An 18,143-nucleotide genomic window follows, 5' to 3' on the forward strand; every position below is an offset into this window, starting at 1 on the left:
AATAATAATGATAACGATATACTTACAACTGGGGCCCACACAAGTGACAACGTTCAAATTTAGACTTCCCCCCTCCATTTCCCAATTTATTTCATCAATTTTTAAATACCAAATTTCCATTTCATTCCCCCCCCCCCACTTTCCCGCTTACCTTTTAAATAAACCCTAATTTATTATTATTTATTATATTTTCTTTTTTTCCCACAACTAATATATAAATTCCCCCTTTTCTCTCTTTGTCTACCTCTATTTTCTTCGCCGTTAACGTATCTCTCTCCTTTCAACTTTCTCTCTCTTCACTTCAACTTCCGTCAACAATGGCGAAGCGAAAATCAGCTGGGAATACGTCGAATGGTGGTTCGAGTTCTAGTTCTGCTTCGCGAGAGTGTAAAAAGAAGAGAAAAGCTGTTGAGAAGGTTGAAGAAATTAGCAATGGCGGAACTGTGGTTAAAGAGGAGGTTGAGATGAATGGAGAAGGAGATGTTGAAGAAATTAGTAATGGTGGTGATGATGTGGATTCTCCATCGGTTTCTGACAGGAAAATATCTCGGAAATTGGTTAAGAAAGAGGATATTGGTTGTAGATTTATCGGCGACCCAGTTCCCGCCGATGAAGCTAAACTTCGTTGGCCTCATCGTTATCCCGAGAATGTATTCAGTTTTCTTGATTTGGTTTTGATTTTATTTTTTCGGTTTCTTTTATTTGGAAATAGTATGATTTTAATCAATTTTGTTTTTTATGTGCTCTGCAGGTTGGTAGTGGAAGAAAAAGAGTGAAAAAGTAAGAATTTTTTTTATCATTTATTTCCTCCAATCTTTTTTTATTTCCACTAAAAATTATATAAACCTTAAAATTAAGAATTTTGAATTTAAAAATCAGGAATTTTTTGGTTTATAATTTGAGTTATATACAATTAAAAATTAGTAAAAATTGTTGATAATAATCTCTGCTTTTTACATTTTGAATAAACCCTATTTTTTATTATTTAACTTTTCAGTTTTCACCTTATTTGCTCACACCCCTTCCAAAATGTGACCTGCTATAGCAGGTTATAGAGCAGTTTCTAACATGTTCTTTTCCTTATTGCTGCCATCTTCTTCCTCCTTACTCCATTTCTCCAGTGTTAAACCCAAATATAGCAGAGAGAAAATTCATTTTATTCTTTTACTTTTTTTTTACAAAAATAAATTCTCAATTGAAAAATAATGAACTCAAATTTGAAAATAATGATGAAGAGCAACATATACAGTGCTAAAAGAACAACATCATTTCTTAGTTATGATAAAGAACAACATAAATTAAAAAAATTTAGGGGATTACATTCAAAAATTATACAGAAATTCACACATTTAAAATAATAGAAATTCACACATTTAACTAGAAATTCGCAATACTAATACCAAAACCTTCATGAGAATAACAACTTACCATTTTTATGAAGAACAACAACAAAGCCAACCAGATTCAACCTTCCTTCTTTGAATTTGGGGGTGGAATGATGAACCCTAAAATTGGAAAAATGCAATTTAGTGTGTTTTAGGATGAATCTTAAAATTTTGGTCATGAAATATATTGTGATGTAATTCAAATTGCGTGGAATTAAATGTTGAAGAAGGTTATTTTGGTGAAGATATTAAATTTAGCTTTTCAACCTGAAAAATTTTCGAATTTTTCACGAATTATCAAAATTAGTGGGTATTCACGTGAAAACGTAAAAAGTAGTGATTATTCTCAATAATTTTTCTCAAAAATAATAGCAAATCAATTTTATAAACTAAATAATTAAGATTTTGGATTTTTATTCAGAGAATTGCAACTTAATTCTTATTTTACCTTCAACATGAATTATTTTTGCCTTTCCCTTGATATTTGAACCCAAATCTTATTGCTTACTAATGAAATATCTCATCCAACGAAACTAAAACTTTTTTGTAACTTTGTCAATTTTTCTTGATATTATGTTATTTTTCTAAAATATGGAAAGTTATAAATGCATTAGTTAAACTTAATGTCATGTGGTTTTAAACTTGTAGAATTATGTTACTCATATTATAGTAAGCTTTATCAATTACGCAAACAACATTATAATAATTTGAACTCATTTGTCTCTTTATAATATATATTTTTTATTATTTATTTAATTCAAAATCAATTATTCTCAAATGAATCGCATCTCTCTTATTTTTATTTTTTATATTTTAAATAAAATACAAAATCACTTGGCATTCTATTAATTATTTTTTCATATGACTACTTATTTTATAAATCACAATATGACCTAGTGATTTATATTATAAAAATTTTAAAACTTGATGTGCATTATTGTCCTAGTAAACAATATGCAAAAAATTATTTTATCAACGACACAAGCGAAATTAAGTTTTCCTATTCATTATTTTGGACAACCAAGGTTCCACATTATTATATTTATAAAAATATATATAACACTTAAATTGGATGATGAATAACAAAATGAATATTAAAATGGTGCAACTGGAAAAAAGTGTTTTTCAGGGGTTTTGATGGACTGAATTATATGAAATGCAAGTTAATCTTAAATATATGTGCGAATAAATGAATTGAGGTTTTTGAGGGTTTTTAACGGTAAAATTATTTTTATTGTTGCTTTAGCTCTGATGATGAGGACGAGTTGATTCTCGCAAAGTCTCATTACTTGAAGGCGGAAGTGGATGGCTGTAAGATATTTGAGTTGAATGATGATGCTCATGTTCAGGTTAAAGACTATTTTTTTGTTTTAAGTATTGCAATTAGGAATTTCTTGTAAAATTATTGATTGAAGGTTTGATCTTGATGTGAGACACGGAATCAAAGAGTGTTTGATGTAATTTTTATTGGTGAAATTTAATTTTGGAGAAATCTTGAACAAATTCAAAAAAGTTAATGCTAATCAATTACTGATTTTAGTTAAATGGTAAGTTTTATAGAAAATCTTTTAGTTAAACTACTAGGCGTTAAGCTTTTTAGAAAAGAGGAAAACTTGATGCAATATGTTTAAGTTTAGGTTAAGTGGTTAACCATGTAATTGAATAGAAAGGACATTAAATTGAAATGATCAATGTATGAAAATTGAACAAGTTGCTAGTATATAAGATGAAATAAGCAATGAACAAACAAAATTACGTAACACACAAATTTATGTTCTTCACTAAATATTTGCTACCTCTTCACTTAGGCTATTGTTTGATTATGTGTTGAACAACAACAAAAAATACTCTCAAAACATGAATGAATTATAATGGTAAAGTAAACTTATGTGTTTGGGAGAATAGCTAGAGCACAAGGGTTAAACATAGAGCAAGTAGGGAAGCTTCAGTATAGACTTAAGATAAACTAGAGCATAGAAGGGTCTTCATATAGGCATACGAACAGTGGATAATGTGTGGCATTGTTGGCAGGAAACTCGTGAATGATAATACGGTGGGCTAGTCATTTGAGCACCTTGCTTGTTCGAGCAGCCCTTGCCAGGACCCTTTATCTCTCTTTTCTTTCTTTCTTTAAATTATGGTTGTGGTTCCTTTTCAATGCTTTTTCCCAATGCGTTCCCTAACCTTGCACTATTATAGTAATGTTTCTTGGCATATATTTCTACCAAACTCTGTTTTAATCAACCAAATTAGCATGAACACCATCCAAGGTGCACATGCTATATCTTCAAAGTCATGGAGAAAATTTAATCTTTGATGATTCCTTAATTTTAGTTTAATTTGGCCAATACTTTGGGACATAATTCTTTTAACACTTTGACTCTAAATTAAAGAGACCAACATGCATAGCTTGACTAAGCAACACTTGGGCGAACAAGTCACTATTCACAACATAAATTTTATTAGAAATCTGTTTTTGATGCAATAATATTGTTTGGAAATTATGTTTAATGCTTCCTTGTTTACTTGGATTCGACATGTATACATTTAATACTAAATACAATGAATATTTGGTTGGTTGAGGAGTACATTTGTTCTATTGTTAAGTGCTTTTATTTGTGTTTCAGTCTGATGATGGCCATGACCCATATATTTGCAAGATACTTGAAATATTTGAAGGGGTTGATGGTTTACCTTACTTCAGGGCTCAATGGTACTACAGACCTGTTGACACTGTAAGTGAAGTGATATGTATACAACTTGTGTTTAATTATTTAGCCATATGCTGTTTGTGCTTTACTATGAATTCATTATTGTTTTGATTGAGGCAATACGTAATTGGTGTAGGTGATAAAGGACAGTCTTAAGTTGAGTGAGGGGAAGAAAAGGATATTCCTTTCTGAGATCATGGACGACAATCCGTTAGATTGTCTCCTTGAGAAATTGTGCATTGTTAAGGTTAATCTTAATGTAAGTTTTCAAAAGATTGCTAGCTTTTATATCTATGCTGAATAAAGAATGTATGTTTGGCATGCTTAAATTAATGATGTTTGTTCATGCAGTTAGATATAGATGCCAAAAAGTCAGCCATACCAGAGTGTGATTACTACTATGATCTTAAGTATTTACTACCTTACTCCACATTTATTGCACCATCAGCAGGTATTTAATTGTTCAATCTATTGTTTAATTCTATGATCGTTTCTTTCTGAATGACCATCAGTTGCACGGGATATTTCTAATCTTTAGCTATTGTACAGATACTGTTGTTTCTCAAAGTGAATCAGAGTCTACCATTTCCAGCGACGCTGATGATGGGGCAGCGACTACTGGTGATACCAAACTTGATACTGGTGAGGTCAATCAAGGCAAACAATCAGAAATGACATTATTAGACCTCTATTCTGGTTGCGGTGCAATGTCCACTGGTTTATGTCTTGGTGCAAACTTGGGTGGGACTAATCTTGTGACGGTATGTGTATTGTATACAAGAGTATGCACATGTGAAAGTATTTTAAATGGTAAATAATTGAAGTTGTAATATTTCTGCTTTTGCAGAGGTGGGCTGTTGACTTCAATAGTTATGCATGTGAAAGTCTTGCTCTTAATCATCCTGAGACCAATGTAAAGTTTTAAAGTATTTTGTTTAAGTAAAGAATTTAAAGCCTATCTTGTTAATAATGGTAACCTTGGCTGCAGGTAAGAAATGAGACTGTTGATGACTTTTTGTCTTTAATAAAAGAGTGGCAGAAGCTGTGTGCATCATTTAAATTGGTTAATGGTGAGAATACTCATGAACTTATTGATTCAATGAGTGTGGATGATGATGATGGTGCGGAGGATGACGATGAAGAAGACAAGAATGAAAGCGATGACGAAATATTTGAAGTAGAGAAATTTATTGGGATCTCTCATGGTGATCCCAATCAAAATGCTAAACCTGGACTGTATTTCAAGGTATGTTGTGCTTCAAGCGAGGTGTAGGGTTGCCATAAAATGCCACATTGGCCTCTTAAAGGACATGGCGTTAATTTAGTCAACTCTATATTATTAAAAGATTTGGTGCAATCTTTAGTGTCTTTTACTGCCTTAAGTTTAGCATAAGATTTTTAACTAAATATGTTGACAGTTGTGTTTGTACTACCACCTTTTCATTTTCGATTAGGATATTATTCTTAAAAGCAAGTATGATTAGATTGCTTATTATGGGCTTTTGGCATGCCATAAAAACTGCTAATTGAATTCTTTATATTATTGAACTTTAATGTTACTATGTCTGCCATTTTAGTTAAGGGTGGCAATTAGTTAACAACCATTCATGAAGTTTCTTGTTATAAATATTTGTGAAAAATACAAAGATATCACTTAAATTTATGGAGTTATTTGATCCCACACATTGAACCCTATAACATGAATCTTATTGCATGCAAATCTTTTGAACAGTAATTATTTAACTTGCTTATGTGAATATAGTCAGTTGGTGATAAACTAAAGCTAATGTGTATGGCAATGGATCTTGTAATACTTGGAACTATTAGATCTCACACTTTTGTGTTCCCGAATTTATAGGTGCGTTGGAAGGGATATGGGCCTAATGAAGATACGTGGGAACCTTTGGATGGATTGGGGTAAGGATTTAAAACTTCTTCTATATTTAAAGGTTATTGTTCTTTGCTAAAGACTATCTTTTTGAACCAGCAACTGCCGTGAGAGGATGGAAGAATTTGTGAAGAGAGGGTACAAGGAAAAACTTTTGCCTTTACCTGTAAGTTATTGTGGTCCTGTGTATTATATTGATTGCTTTACCCAAAGCTTAATAGTGTCAATTGTGTTGTTTAGGGTGATGTTGATGTTGTATGTGGTGGACCACCTTGTCAAGGCATAAGCGGATTCAATCGTTTTAGAAACTCAGAAAATCCGTTGGCTGATCCTAAAAATAAGCAGCTTCTTGTATACATGGATGTTGTCAACTTTTTGAAGCCAAGGTATGTTCTCATGGAAAATGTTGTTGACATAGTGAAGTTCTCTAAGGGCTTCCTTGGAAGATATGCTCTTGGGAAGCTTGTGGACATGAATTATCAAGCCCGATTGGGGATGATGGCAGCTGGTGCTTATGGGCTTCCTCAGTTTCGGATGCGTGTTTTCGTATGGGGAGCACGACCTTCAGAGGTAATGGTTTATGGTCTTGAGTAATGTTATACTTTATATGTGTTTCTTGTTAATTTGTGGATAAATAAGATTTTTGTTTGTTGAGATGATTTCATGTTCAGAAATCCTCATCTTGCATAAAAAGTGATTGTTTTTTCAGTTTAAACTTCTTTCATCTTTATAAAACCACCAACTAGCTTGTGTTTTTTTTTGAAGAGGATGTTTATATTTTAATTTTTATTGTTAAGAGCTTATCAATCATTTTGAGTGTTTATCACAGGAAAGTTATCAATTCTTGTTCATGTCTTTTTTATACTACATTATTCTTAATTTCAAGTTGATGAAATGTCATCTTATCATATCATTTTATCACCTGTAATCTAACATTACAATTTTTTACCAGTTTTTGTTTATTGCTATATGTATGTTATGATGTATGGAGAGTAAGGGTATTAGTGTATTAGCTTGATTTAAGTATAGGCCTAGCTCAAGGTTCTTATATTTTTTCAAATTTAGTATCATATCTATTTAAAACACAGTAATTAGTGGCGTGTGATCAATTTTTAGATTATAGCTTGATAGCTTCTTAGAAAACTAAAATTGTTAATCGAAAGATGCCCAAATGTACGAACATATATATGATGATAATTTGTTTCATCTAACCAATTTATGGACTATTTATGATTGTCCTTACAATGTAACTCGGTAGCTGTTGAGTAAAGCTTTACAGTAGGACATTGCTAGTGCTTGCAAGTGCTACACTCATCTCATTCATCCTTTAGTAGTTGCTCTTGCGAAATACCATTTCCCCTACGCCACTAAGGGGCTCCCACACCTATAGGGAATGGTTTGGGAAAGTTGGATGTATGCAACTTTATCCTTGTTAGTGATGACAAAGACTTTGTTTCTGATTGACCTTTGGTAGCAAACATCATCAGCCACCTCCAACCCATGACCCTTTTAGTTGCTACTTGGTAGTTACCTGATATTATTTCGCAAAAACAGCTAATTTGTTTGTTCTATACAGAAATTGCCTCAGTATCCACTTCCAACCCATGACCTTGTTCTTAGAGGAGTTATTCCAAGTGAATTTGAGGTAGGGAATTGAGTTCCTATTCATTTTTATTGACTCTTGATCCTAACCATTACTGGCCATTTCTAATTTAGTCTGAATTAATGCAGAGAAACACAGTTGCTTATAATGAAGGGCACACAGTTAAGTTGGAAAACAAACTCTTACTTGGTGATGCTATCTCTGATTTACCCGAGGTAAAAAAAGTTCATAGTTGCTGTCAGTATTCTATCAAGCAACAAAATTCTGTTTGGATATTTAGATGCAGTGGTTTATCTTTTATGTTCTGCAATATAGGTACCCAATGACGAGAGTCGAGATGAGATAAAGTATGATCGTCCTCCAGAAACAGAGTTCCAGCGTTTCATTAGGTTGACAAAGGAAGGTAATTTATGTTTAAGGTTGCAGTGTTTAAACCAAGACTAGTGTGTGCTTGTCTAGTTAATACTAATACAATTTCTTACTGCCAACTGATATTGTTGAACTCCGTTTTGTTATTCTTGATAATACAGCTATGTCTGGTCAAACTGTTGGGTCGGAGTTGTTAGAAACACTTTATGACCATCGGCCTCTCCAGCTGAATGTTGATGATCATCAAAGGGTTTGCCGGGTACCTAAGAAAAAGGTATATATTTTAATACTGGCATGATCATCTGTGGCCTCTTTTCTTTCTGAATATTTGATTGTTATGTGCTGTTTTTCTCAGGGAGCAAACTTCCGAGATTTTCCAGGAGTTCGTGTTCGTGCTGACAACAAAGTGGAATTCGACCCTAACATTGAAAGGGAACGTTTACCCTCGGGGAAACCCCTTGTAGGATTCTGATCCATTATCCAATCTGTTTTTCAATATTTCAACAAATTTACAAGTGTTGTTGAGTAGCATTTTAATTTTATTTTATTGCTTGTTTATAGGTTCCTGATTACGCAATGACATTCGTAGGAGGAACATCATCAAAGTAAGTGATATTTGATTCTTATTGAACTATTATAATTCCCTTTTACTTCTCCTTTGCTGTTGTATTCTTACAATGAAAAACATTCAGGCCATTCGGACGATTATGGTGGGATGAAACAGTTCCTACTGTAGTTACTCGCGCAGAGCCGCATAATCAAATCGTTACACACCCTGTACAAGATAGGGTGCTGACAATAAGGGAAAACGCGAGGCTTCAAGGTTTTCCCGATTACTACCAATTAAAGGGTCCAGTTAAACAACGGTAAGGAATAAACATGATTTCATTGGATATTTTAGTCGTTTAGTGTACATAGTGCGGTTTTGAAGCCATATAACATTGTGTAGGTACATGCAAGTTGGGAACGCAGTTGCAGTTCCTGTAGCTCGTGCGCTTGGATATGCCATGGCAAAGGCCAGTCAAGGTTCCATCAGCGATGAACCATTGTTAGTCCTGCCCGAAAAGTTCCCAAATATGAATGATAGGGCAGCCTTACCATCTGTGGAAGAAGATAACACCTATATCTTGTAGAACCATTTGATTATTGAGGATATTCTTTCTTTGAAATGATTTAATTTTTTTCTTTTCACAAATCACATTGTAATTTGTAATGGTGTGATGTGATGTACTAATACTTATAAATTAGCCTGAGATCCTGGAATGCTATCTTTGAGTTTGACTATACGGAGGTTTCTTTACGGCTCTATCCATTTCTAAATCATTGATGTTATCTTAGGTCCTTCATTGCCCAAATATTCAATTTTTTTTTACAGTTTCTGGTTTGTGATTTGCTTGATTTTGTTGTCTATCTCTTTTTATATTCATGTAATAAAGGAATGTCAATGGACTTGGGAGATATATATATATACTCTTTGAAAAGATGTTGAGTTCCTTCCCAAAATAGAAACTTTACAAAATTGGTAAAAAAATTGTAAAATGTTGAAATTGAGAGGGTATTAATTTTGCTGATTTATTGCTATAAATAATTTGGTGTATTAATTTTGCTATTCTTTTTTTATAAATATCTTTATTCTTTATCATTCATTCTTATCTACATACTTTATATTAATATTTTTAATATTTTTCACACAATTTAAATAAGACATCCATTCGTATGAGATTGTTTTACAAATGAGATATCTTATATAATTAACACTTTTCTCTAATAAATCACTTTTAAAGTTAAATAATCACTATTACAAAAAGTGTTTACAAATATAGTTAATCATTTTAGATTATAAATAATTACATTAAGATAATAAATATATATTAAACCAGTTTAATAAAAAAATTATCTTATTATAAAATTATTTCATTTGAGAGTTTGTATTTAATGTTTGTGCAATTGTATACAAGTGTGACGATTCAAGGGGGCAATGGAGTATATTATTGATTTCTAAAATGATATGAACATAAACATAATAGGACCATAGGAGTAACGCCATAAAAGTGCAACACTACTTCATTATTCAAATTACTCTATCGTATTCGTGAATCAAAGAGGAGTATAACGTACAGTTTTTCAACAAAGATAGAAGATAAAAAAGGGTACTAAAATTCCTCAGAAGATCTATTACATGAACCAATATTATCCTTATACAACCTCATTTCTGCTGAGCTTTTGATTTGACAGTAAATGGTGGCAATCTCAACACTGCTTGTTCTGCTTGATTTGGATCTGAACTCCATAACTATCCAACAATAAAAAATTATAATTAGTCATAAAAATTTAATTTCAATCAACAAATTACGATTGAGAATACGACAAGAACATTACTGGGTCTTGAAGAAGTGGCTTTGTATCATCTTTCGCAACAACATAAGGTGGTTTCTCATCCTTTTTCTGCTTCATATTTATATTCAAGTCCATTTTCTCTGTATTTTATGTTTCAGGTTTAAGGGATTTGGAACTAGGGTTTTTGTTTGAGGAAATATATTTGTTTAAATCAAGGAAGGGTATGATGTAATTTTATTTATTTGTGAATGGTTTTTTGGTCATTCTATGATTTTTTTTCCTTTTTGGGTTCTTGTGCCTTTTCCCCAAATTTTGAATCTGTATTCGTTAATGGCGCAAGTTCGTTAACTTTCCCACTAAAATTTGAATTTATCCATGTCAAAAAATGGGTTAGACGACGAATCCAAGTTCAATTTGGACAGTGATCCCAACTAATGGAGTTTTCATGGATGAGTAATGAAATGAGACTGATTTTCAATGTGGTACGGAAGGTGTTAGATGAAATGCTCCCCAAAAATAGGTTTTCATAGTTGCATTTCTGCAACAGTACATAAATCTCTCATTTTGATTTTTGAGCTAGGACAGACGGAGTAATCACTAGACTAGCCTTCAACAAGGAGATGAATGTGATGCATATTGATTAAATGATCTAGTTCATGAAGCATTGCTATAGTTCCATGCCTGGGTGAGTTGATAATCTTACAAAAGCTTACGTGATCATAAATTACATGCCAAATTGGGAATGGTGGTAACATTGAGGAACTTTATATGCCCCTTTACCAAATACCTACGATAAAAAATAACGTATATTGGAGTGAGATTGGGAGCTTGAGCTTAATGCTAATTCATCTCTTAATTAGAGCTGTTGTGACGGTGCTGTTGACTAGGTGTAGCAAGTCTAGATAAGGCCTCACGAATTCATTTTGTGGTGAATTTATTTTGTTTCATTTCTTAATTCATTACAAGGTATTTGTCATGCTCTTGCAGTCTTGATAGGCCATCATATTCAACTAAGAGTTAGAAAAGAAACATTGCCTTATTGGTAAACGATGAGAGATGCTTATCCATTAGGAAGCTGATTGCCTTCTTAATTATCTTGAGATAGTGAAATCTACTCAATGGATCAATGGTTAGCTCTGACCAAATGAAATGAAAAGAAATTAATTGTTATGAGTGTGTTTCCTTTTACTCTAGTGGACACACAAAACCTTGCTAGATTGTGTCTTACTGTGAAAGATTATTAAGGGAGAAAAACCGCGAAGAAGCTTAAAACAACAAAAGTGGAAGCGGCAAACTCAAAGGGATGAAGGGGTACTTTCCATGGTCAGAAGGTAAATATATATGTCAAGAGAATAAAATGTATGTTTAGCATCTTCTATATAACCACTAGCGTGCATGAATGAATATTCAAAATGAATCACTCTTATATCTGTTAATATCTGCAGTGATTACCTATTGGATGCTAAGATGATGTCCTGTGACACGATGGAGATGAATGAGTTGCCAAAGCCTGTCCTTTGGTCATTTTGCTTTCCAACAGTGGTCATCTTCCAGTGTTTAACATATGGTGGTTCATCGATTCATGTTCATTAATGATGAAATTTCACTTGGGATATCGTGATTTAAAAGTTTTTAAAGGTGATTATCTTCCATTTCTTACATATAAAAGGCTTGCATTGGCTTATAGTAAAATTTCTTCACTTACTGGCAGTTATTTTTCAGGGTTATGGAATTAGTATGAATTTGTTCACTAGACTAGAATGATACGAATTTGATTCAAAGTTCAAACGTTCAATCCCGACAACAATGTCGGAAGTTAAGAAGTGTTTAGATCTGAAATTTGAAATATAACCGTAATGGAATGGATTTGAAGCCATTACAAGGTTATGGGATTTTATCATGAGCTCTCTCACCTACTAGGGTAGTCTTCTGGGTTCCCTCGTTTGTTATAGACTGAAGGCTTGTCAAGGTAAAATCATTGCAATAGAGCAAAATTTGCTTGGATCATGTCTAAAGTTTATGATATCATAAATCACATGCCAAATTGCAAATTGATTGTAACATTAATAAGCCTCTTTATTGTCTATTGGAACTTGACACAATTCTAAACCGAGATGAAAGTACTCGAGAATCATTGCTTGAATTAGAGCCTGAGCTTGGAGCTAGCTTTGTTCTTGTTGATAAGGTATCTCCAGTATCTGACTCAGACAGCCATTGCTGCTGATAAGGAATCAGTCCACTTGATTTATGTTTATTAAGGATAATCCAGGTGATGAAGAATTATGGTAGTAGGGAAAGTATAGAAGGTAATGTAGAAAGTTGGAAGGTAGCTATTCAGTATTTTAGCTGTTTTTGTTGCTTTTGCATTGAATCCAAAGTCAAAAGGTATCTATCATGCTCTTGCTAGGCCATCATATTCAGGAGCTGAAATAGAATCAAAATCATATTGATAGAGGATTGAAGATTTTATTCCTCAAGAAGCTGATTTGCATACGGATCCGGCAACTGAACTTGCATTTAATCAGGAGCCTGACTTGCATGGTCAAGGTTGGAAATTCTCGAGGTTCATTAAATTTGTGGGTCAGCATTCCTTGTGTTACTAAGACGGGATTATTAGGTTAGTGTAGCCCAGAAAACTGCTCTGTGCAGTGTACACCCTTTATGAGAGTGCATCCTTTCTTCACTTCCTGTGAAGTTCTTGATTTCTAAGCCATTTTTACCTGGAATGCTATTCGTTTCGTTATGTGGGACCAAACGAGAACATGGAACACTACCCAGTGTGACCCGGGAATGACTAGGCACGGAAAACATTATGTATAAAATGTATAGTTAATTTCAAAAGGAAATGAAATTGAATTGGAGACCAAAAAACCTTTTTCACAGACGTGTTGAGCGATTGTGGATGTGATTTTTTGGTGTCTGGAATGGGCGCCTCGGGGTCGCAAAATGGAGTTACGTTCCATGCTACAGCTTCCTATACTCTAAGCTACCGATCATTGGACTGCATGCAACTAGAATTCTACCATACTGATATTCTGCCCAGTTGGCTACATATCGTGGTTTCTTCCCAGTTGGGTGGTGATCGGTGCGATATCTTATCCGTAATGCTAAGTAATTTAAATACAGGGTCACTGTTATATATGCCTGGGAAAATTGTGACTAAATATTGTCTGTATTTTGTCATTAGTCAATAAATCATTTAAAGGACTCTACTGTTGACCCATATCTAGGTACTAGGACTAAAACTCCCATTCTGAAGTCAAACTATCTGAAATCAAATGCCTTGAATTCTACCCGAATGATATGACCAAATGACCAATATGGCAATATGGCTCTATCCAACTTTAATTGAAAGACTCGAAGTTATTGTGTCAATATCTTGAAACATTGAGCTAATAATTAATAAAAGCTTTTAAGGAGGATATGAATTATGTTATTCATATTGAGTTAACGACCGATATTTTACATGTTAAATGGGTGAAACATTTTAAAGCTGTAGTTCCAATGTTCCACACTTCCATGCTTGGATGAGCTGGGAGCCTGGGATTACTACCAAACATTTAGATGATAATTTATATGCTGAATTAGGAATAATGTTAATATTGAGGAGCTATACATGCGCATCTACAAAGAACGTAAATTTTTTAGTGTGGATTGCTGCTCAAAAGGGAGTACGAGCTCATAGTTAACTCTGGTCTTAATGCTGAGCTATCTCTTATGTTTAGTTAGCTCATTGTGACTGTGGACCGGTGGTTATGAAAATAGTTTCCATGGGTGGTTCTTAGTTGGGTGCATACCATACATTCTTCTTGTTGGAGGCGCCTTTCGCGTAAGTTTAAATACTTTACATGATATTTTTAATGCACTTGATGGGTCATCATGTACAATTAGGAGCTGAAAAAGAAACAATTCCATACTGTTATTACGGAGAGATGCTTATTCCTTCATTTGGAAGCTGATTGCATACTATTTTGCTTAATTGTATTTGCCATTGGAATTGGGTATATAACTTGGGTTTTATATAAAGCTTATGAGATCTTTGTCAACGTACCTAATTGCTGATGACTTTTGATATTGAGTATCCCTTTAGTGCCCAGAAACTTGGCAAAATCTTGATGAAGGTACAAGCTACTTGATCTGGAGTCTGAGCTTGGAGTTAGTTTTTTTTATTACCGACTTTACGCTTATCAGAATTAGTTTACCTATCAAGGAGTAGTATAACACCTTACATGTCAAGCTTGAGATATCTCATGGCTCATAAATTTTGTTGGTTAGCATGTCTTCTGCTTTGTTATATTAGGAACATGTTCTAAGATTGGGTTAACCCTGAAGACTGCTTTCCTCTTATCAGTAGTTTGTAAATACCATTACTCACCAAGTGGCATATCATTCAAAGGACTCTAGTGGACTATGCAAAATTGACCCATATCCGACTACCTAGACTAAACTCCGGTCTTAAAGTTATCTTATACCTAACATCAAATGCGTCGAATATCGACATTGACCTGAATAGTACGACTAATATGACCCGATTCAACCTGACCCAAATAACATGTCATCAACACTAATCAAACTTGTTCTTAAAAAACCTGTTTTGAGTTGTTACTTCTACTTCCTCCGTCTTTTTTAATATGTTGCACAACATTCATAAAGCTCTGACTTCGATTTGCATACTGTAGACCATTGGTGTAAAACTTATCTACATATTGTGATCAATATGATTTGAGACTTCCATTTAGGTGATGATTAGTCCTATCTTGTTGGCGTGAACTTGAGCCTTCCATTGAGGTGATGTTTAGTCCTATTCAATCTTTCACGGAATATTTGGTGCTCTTTTGGTTTTGCTTGCTGCATGTCACATGGTGTTTTTGTCCTTTTTTCTATAAAAGACATGCATAAATTTCTGCTACTGCTAGTGGGATATTTTATCTATACAACCCTTCACTGTATCTTTGTTTTTGTGCAGTCACTAGTCATAGAAAATATCCAGAAAATGGAATCATTTATACGAAGAACATACAAAAGTGTCACTATTTTGCCTAATGAAACCCACTTTTGACTTATCATATTCCCTTTAATTGCTACTCCCTCTGTCCCCATGAATTTGACACTTGGATTAGTTAATGATTTGGAGTCGGAGAATAAGATTAAAAACAAGTGGATGAGAAAATATGTAAATGAAATGGAAAGAAAGAATGCGTTTGTGGATAAAATTAAAGAGAGAATATGCCTGTGAATGAGATCGGATGGAATGTGAGACCATAGCCTAAAATAGAAATGGTTTAACATTAATGTCATCATCATCAACCCAATGTCCCGCCCAAGGCGGGGTTTGGGGAGGATTGAAAAGAAGACAGACAAATATCCTCATCACGAGGAGGTCGCAATCGAAAAGAGCCCCTCAACTTGGGTATTGCCTTGCATATGTAAAAACCAAAATGAAAAGTATGTCGCTTATGGGAACGGAGGGACTAATAAATAAAATCTACCCTTTTCAGTGCTAATGGAGTATGTGTTGGTTAGTCATTTCCATCATGCATATCAGGAAATTCTGAGCTGATTCCAGCGCCAAGCATTCATCCTGATCAGCTTAGTGGGGGATACTCCTACACATAAAAGGACATAAATCCAGGTATATCAGTGATTCAGAAATTTATAGCTTTTGCAGTATTAGCAGAGGAATAAATGACTCTATAAATAGGGTTGCTTTTACAATTTTCTTTTTTCATCATTTTGTTTTATTTTAGAAGAGATTCCCGATTTCTCATTTCTTTTTGAATTTGCTACATTATAGTTTCCGACATTAGTTCTTTTTTGGTCTAAATTTTTCTATTTATTCATTCCTCTTAACTACATTCTATCACAATTTAAACAGGTACACTGAGCTTTTCTAGTGAGCTTCATTTCTTCTTCCATCCAAACACCCGAGAAAAAACCGATCAAAAAACGGAGTTGGAAGAAATATGGCTTTCTCCCCGAAATTACGCACAGGAACAGCAGAAAGCTGGGGAATTATGATTCTTATATTGGTATTATGTGGGATTTTAGGTTACATAATCTATGATGCAGTAATGGTAACTGCATCAGAATTGTTGCAGCGTTTACTGATGATTTCTCCTCTTCTTATAGTCATTACAATTCACTGGATTTCCACAAAGCCTTCGTCGAGCTGCCTTAGCTTTCTCCTACCTGGATCAAACCCGGGTGACATTCATCGCGCAGGCGGTTCACCTTGGGGTGTTGCAGTTGTGCTCATCATTCTTTGTGTTTTGATCTCATACCAGCCTTCCTTACAAAGCATTGTATCTTAAAACGGTTCACTAGGTACTAGTAGTTCATTTACTATTTGCTTATTTATTTATTAGTCATTTCTACAGGTGGTGAAAATCAAACATTTGTCACGAGGGTAAAAGAAAGTTTTCCATCTCTAGGCTAATTCATGATTCTTACTGATCGCTTACATTTAAGAATGAAAATATATATTAGATGTCATTTAAATTCCTAAATATAGAGAATCTGGTTTTGTCTCAGTTGGAACATGTACAACTTTCTTCAGTTGGAACATGCACAACTTTCTTCAGGTTAGTCTTGAGTTCGATGTTCATCTAATTTTTCTTTCCTCAGCTTACCCTGTAATGTTGGTGGAAGATAATTAATGGTATTCGGATAAAATGATAATGTTGTCCTGGGTAAATGGACGAAGAGATTTTTGATTTCTATTCATATTTTTCTGATAGGTTTGTATTAGCACTTAGCAGGGTATCTATTTATGTCATTGTTCATAATAAATTGTAAAATGCCGAGTAATGTAGTGTTGGTTTATTGCTCCTACTCCTAGTAATGCATATTTCTTCCGTATCTCATCATTGTATTTGATACTTTCTCCTATTCACCATAAGTATTTCATTTATCTGCTTACTTTTTGGACACTATTTATCTGCTTACTCTTAATTTATATTTTATTACTATAGAAACTCATTCAATGCACAAAGTTGTTAATATAAAATAATATACAAATATAAATTTAAATAGAGATGCAATTACACGTTTTTAGCATAAAATTATAATATATTTTATAAACTATTTTAGAATATAAAATGTTAAAATCCAGTACTAATATAAGTATTAATTAAAGTTCTCATACTTTTTAAGGTAAATTAGCTGGGTAACCTTCCAATAATGTTATCATAATGATTTTTTGTCATCCTCAAAATAATTTTTGATTATCATATAGTAGTATTTTTTTTTTGATTATATATTTTAGAAATTAAAATTTTATTGAAGAAACTTTATTAATTAGTAAATACTGCAACATAAAAAAGCAAATATATATTCTAAGAAACTTCAATCGAAAATCTTATGTAGCTTTTAAATTCAAAATATAATATTTCAAGAAAATTTAAAAGAATATATATAATTGTGATATACTATTCATATATTAAGGAATAATTTAATGTTAATTTTGGTAAAAATTAATCCATATGAAAAATCAATATCAGAATACCATGCGAAATTTCACAGTCTTTTTATTAGATTGTATTATAGGAGGGATGATTTAGTTGGAAAAATAACCAAATTAGTTAGCTTGATCATTATATGATGATGATTTTATTATCTAAGTTGAAATAAAGATTTATATGTATATTATTTTTTTTGGTTTTATATAAGAAAATATAGTTTTTTAATAGATCATCACATATTGCTATAGTCAATCAACAAATATTACATGTTTTGATGAGTTAATTGTTTTCCCTAAATATTAAGTTAAGTATCAAAATTTCCCTATCAATAATAAAAAAAAAGGCGAAAAATTTTTATTGACAATGTGACACGTGTTTCAATTCGTTTCT

General features: G+C 33.0%; 2 protein-coding genes and 1 long non-coding RNA gene across 7 annotated transcripts; 2 read left to right on the forward strand and 1 right to left on the reverse strand.

The window, feature by feature from the left end:
* The first annotated feature begins 207 nt into the window (after positions 1–207).
* LOC130828885 (DNA (cytosine-5)-methyltransferase CMT3-like) lies at positions 208–9,311 on the forward strand. The gene is made up of 20 exons (XM_057694913.1): positions 208–650; positions 752–780; positions 2,632–2,734; positions 4,013–4,120; positions 4,233–4,355; positions 4,448–4,547; positions 4,646–4,857; positions 4,944–5,009; positions 5,085–5,342; positions 5,955–6,013; positions 6,084–6,150; positions 6,225–6,554; positions 7,561–7,629; positions 7,716–7,802; positions 7,903–7,990; positions 8,118–8,230; positions 8,312–8,416; positions 8,518–8,561; positions 8,649–8,822; positions 8,906–9,311. Exons 1-20 carry the CDS (start codon positions 318–320, stop codon positions 9,087–9,089), a joined length of 2,652 nt encoding a protein of 883 aa, XP_057550896.1. The 5' UTR covers positions 208–317; the 3' UTR covers positions 9,090–9,311.
* A 683-nt stretch (positions 9,312–9,994) lies between these two features.
* On the reverse strand, positions 9,995–10,473 carry LOC130828886 (uncharacterized). Its single transcript, XM_057694914.1, has 2 exons — positions 10,336–10,473; positions 9,995–10,249 (listed from the first exon to the last, which is right to left on the reverse strand). Exons 1-2 carry the CDS (start codon positions 10,426–10,428, stop codon positions 10,163–10,165), a joined length of 180 nt encoding a protein of 59 aa, XP_057550897.1. The 5' UTR covers positions 10,429–10,473; the 3' UTR covers positions 9,995–10,162.
* Positions 10,243–17,181, forward strand: LOC130828887 (uncharacterized). Of its 5 annotated transcripts, none has more exons than XR_009047409.1 (5): positions 10,277–10,382; positions 11,488–11,624; positions 11,739–11,931; positions 12,016–15,925; positions 16,169–17,181. It is a non-coding gene; the product is annotated as an uncharacterized LOC130828887 (long non-coding RNA). The 5 variants fall into 5 exon arrangements; XR_009047410.1 differs by having other exon boundaries at positions 10,364–10,382; positions 15,260–15,925; XR_009047412.1 differs by having other exon boundaries at positions 10,367–10,382; positions 15,792–15,925.
* Positions 17,182–18,143: the final 962 nt, after the last annotated feature.

This window comes from Amaranthus tricolor, chromosome 12 (genome assembly GCF_026212465.1).
Source record: "Amaranthus tricolor cultivar Red isolate AtriRed21 chromosome 12, ASM2621246v1, whole genome shotgun sequence".
Lineage (NCBI taxonomy): Eukaryota > Viridiplantae > Streptophyta > Magnoliopsida > Caryophyllales > Amaranthaceae > Amaranthus > Amaranthus tricolor.

What these genes read in the sequence shown, in the direction of transcription:
- LOC130828885 (XM_057694913.1), top strand. Translation starts at nt 318, where the DNA reads ATGGCGAAGCGAAAATCAGCTGGGAATACGTCGAATGGTGGTTCGAGT. An exon ending in CTCATCGTTATCCCGAGAAT is followed by an intron (nt 651 to 751) that starts GTATTCAGTTTT and finishes TGTGCTCTGCAG; the next exon opens with GTTGGTAGTGGAAGAAAAAG. An exon ending in GCCGGGTACCTAAGAAAAAG is followed by an intron (nt 8,231 to 8,311) that starts GTATATATTTTA and finishes TGTTTTTCTCAG; the next exon opens with GGAGCAAACTTCCGAGATTT.
- LOC130828886 (XM_057694914.1), bottom strand. Translation starts at nt 10,428, where the DNA reads ATGGACTTGAATATAAATATGAAGCAGAAAAAGGATGAGAAACCACCT. An exon ending in AGCCACTTCTTCAAGACCCA is followed by an intron (nt 10,250 to 10,335) that starts GTAATGTTCTTG and finishes ATTGTTGGATAG; the next exon opens with TTATGGAGTTCAGATCCAAA.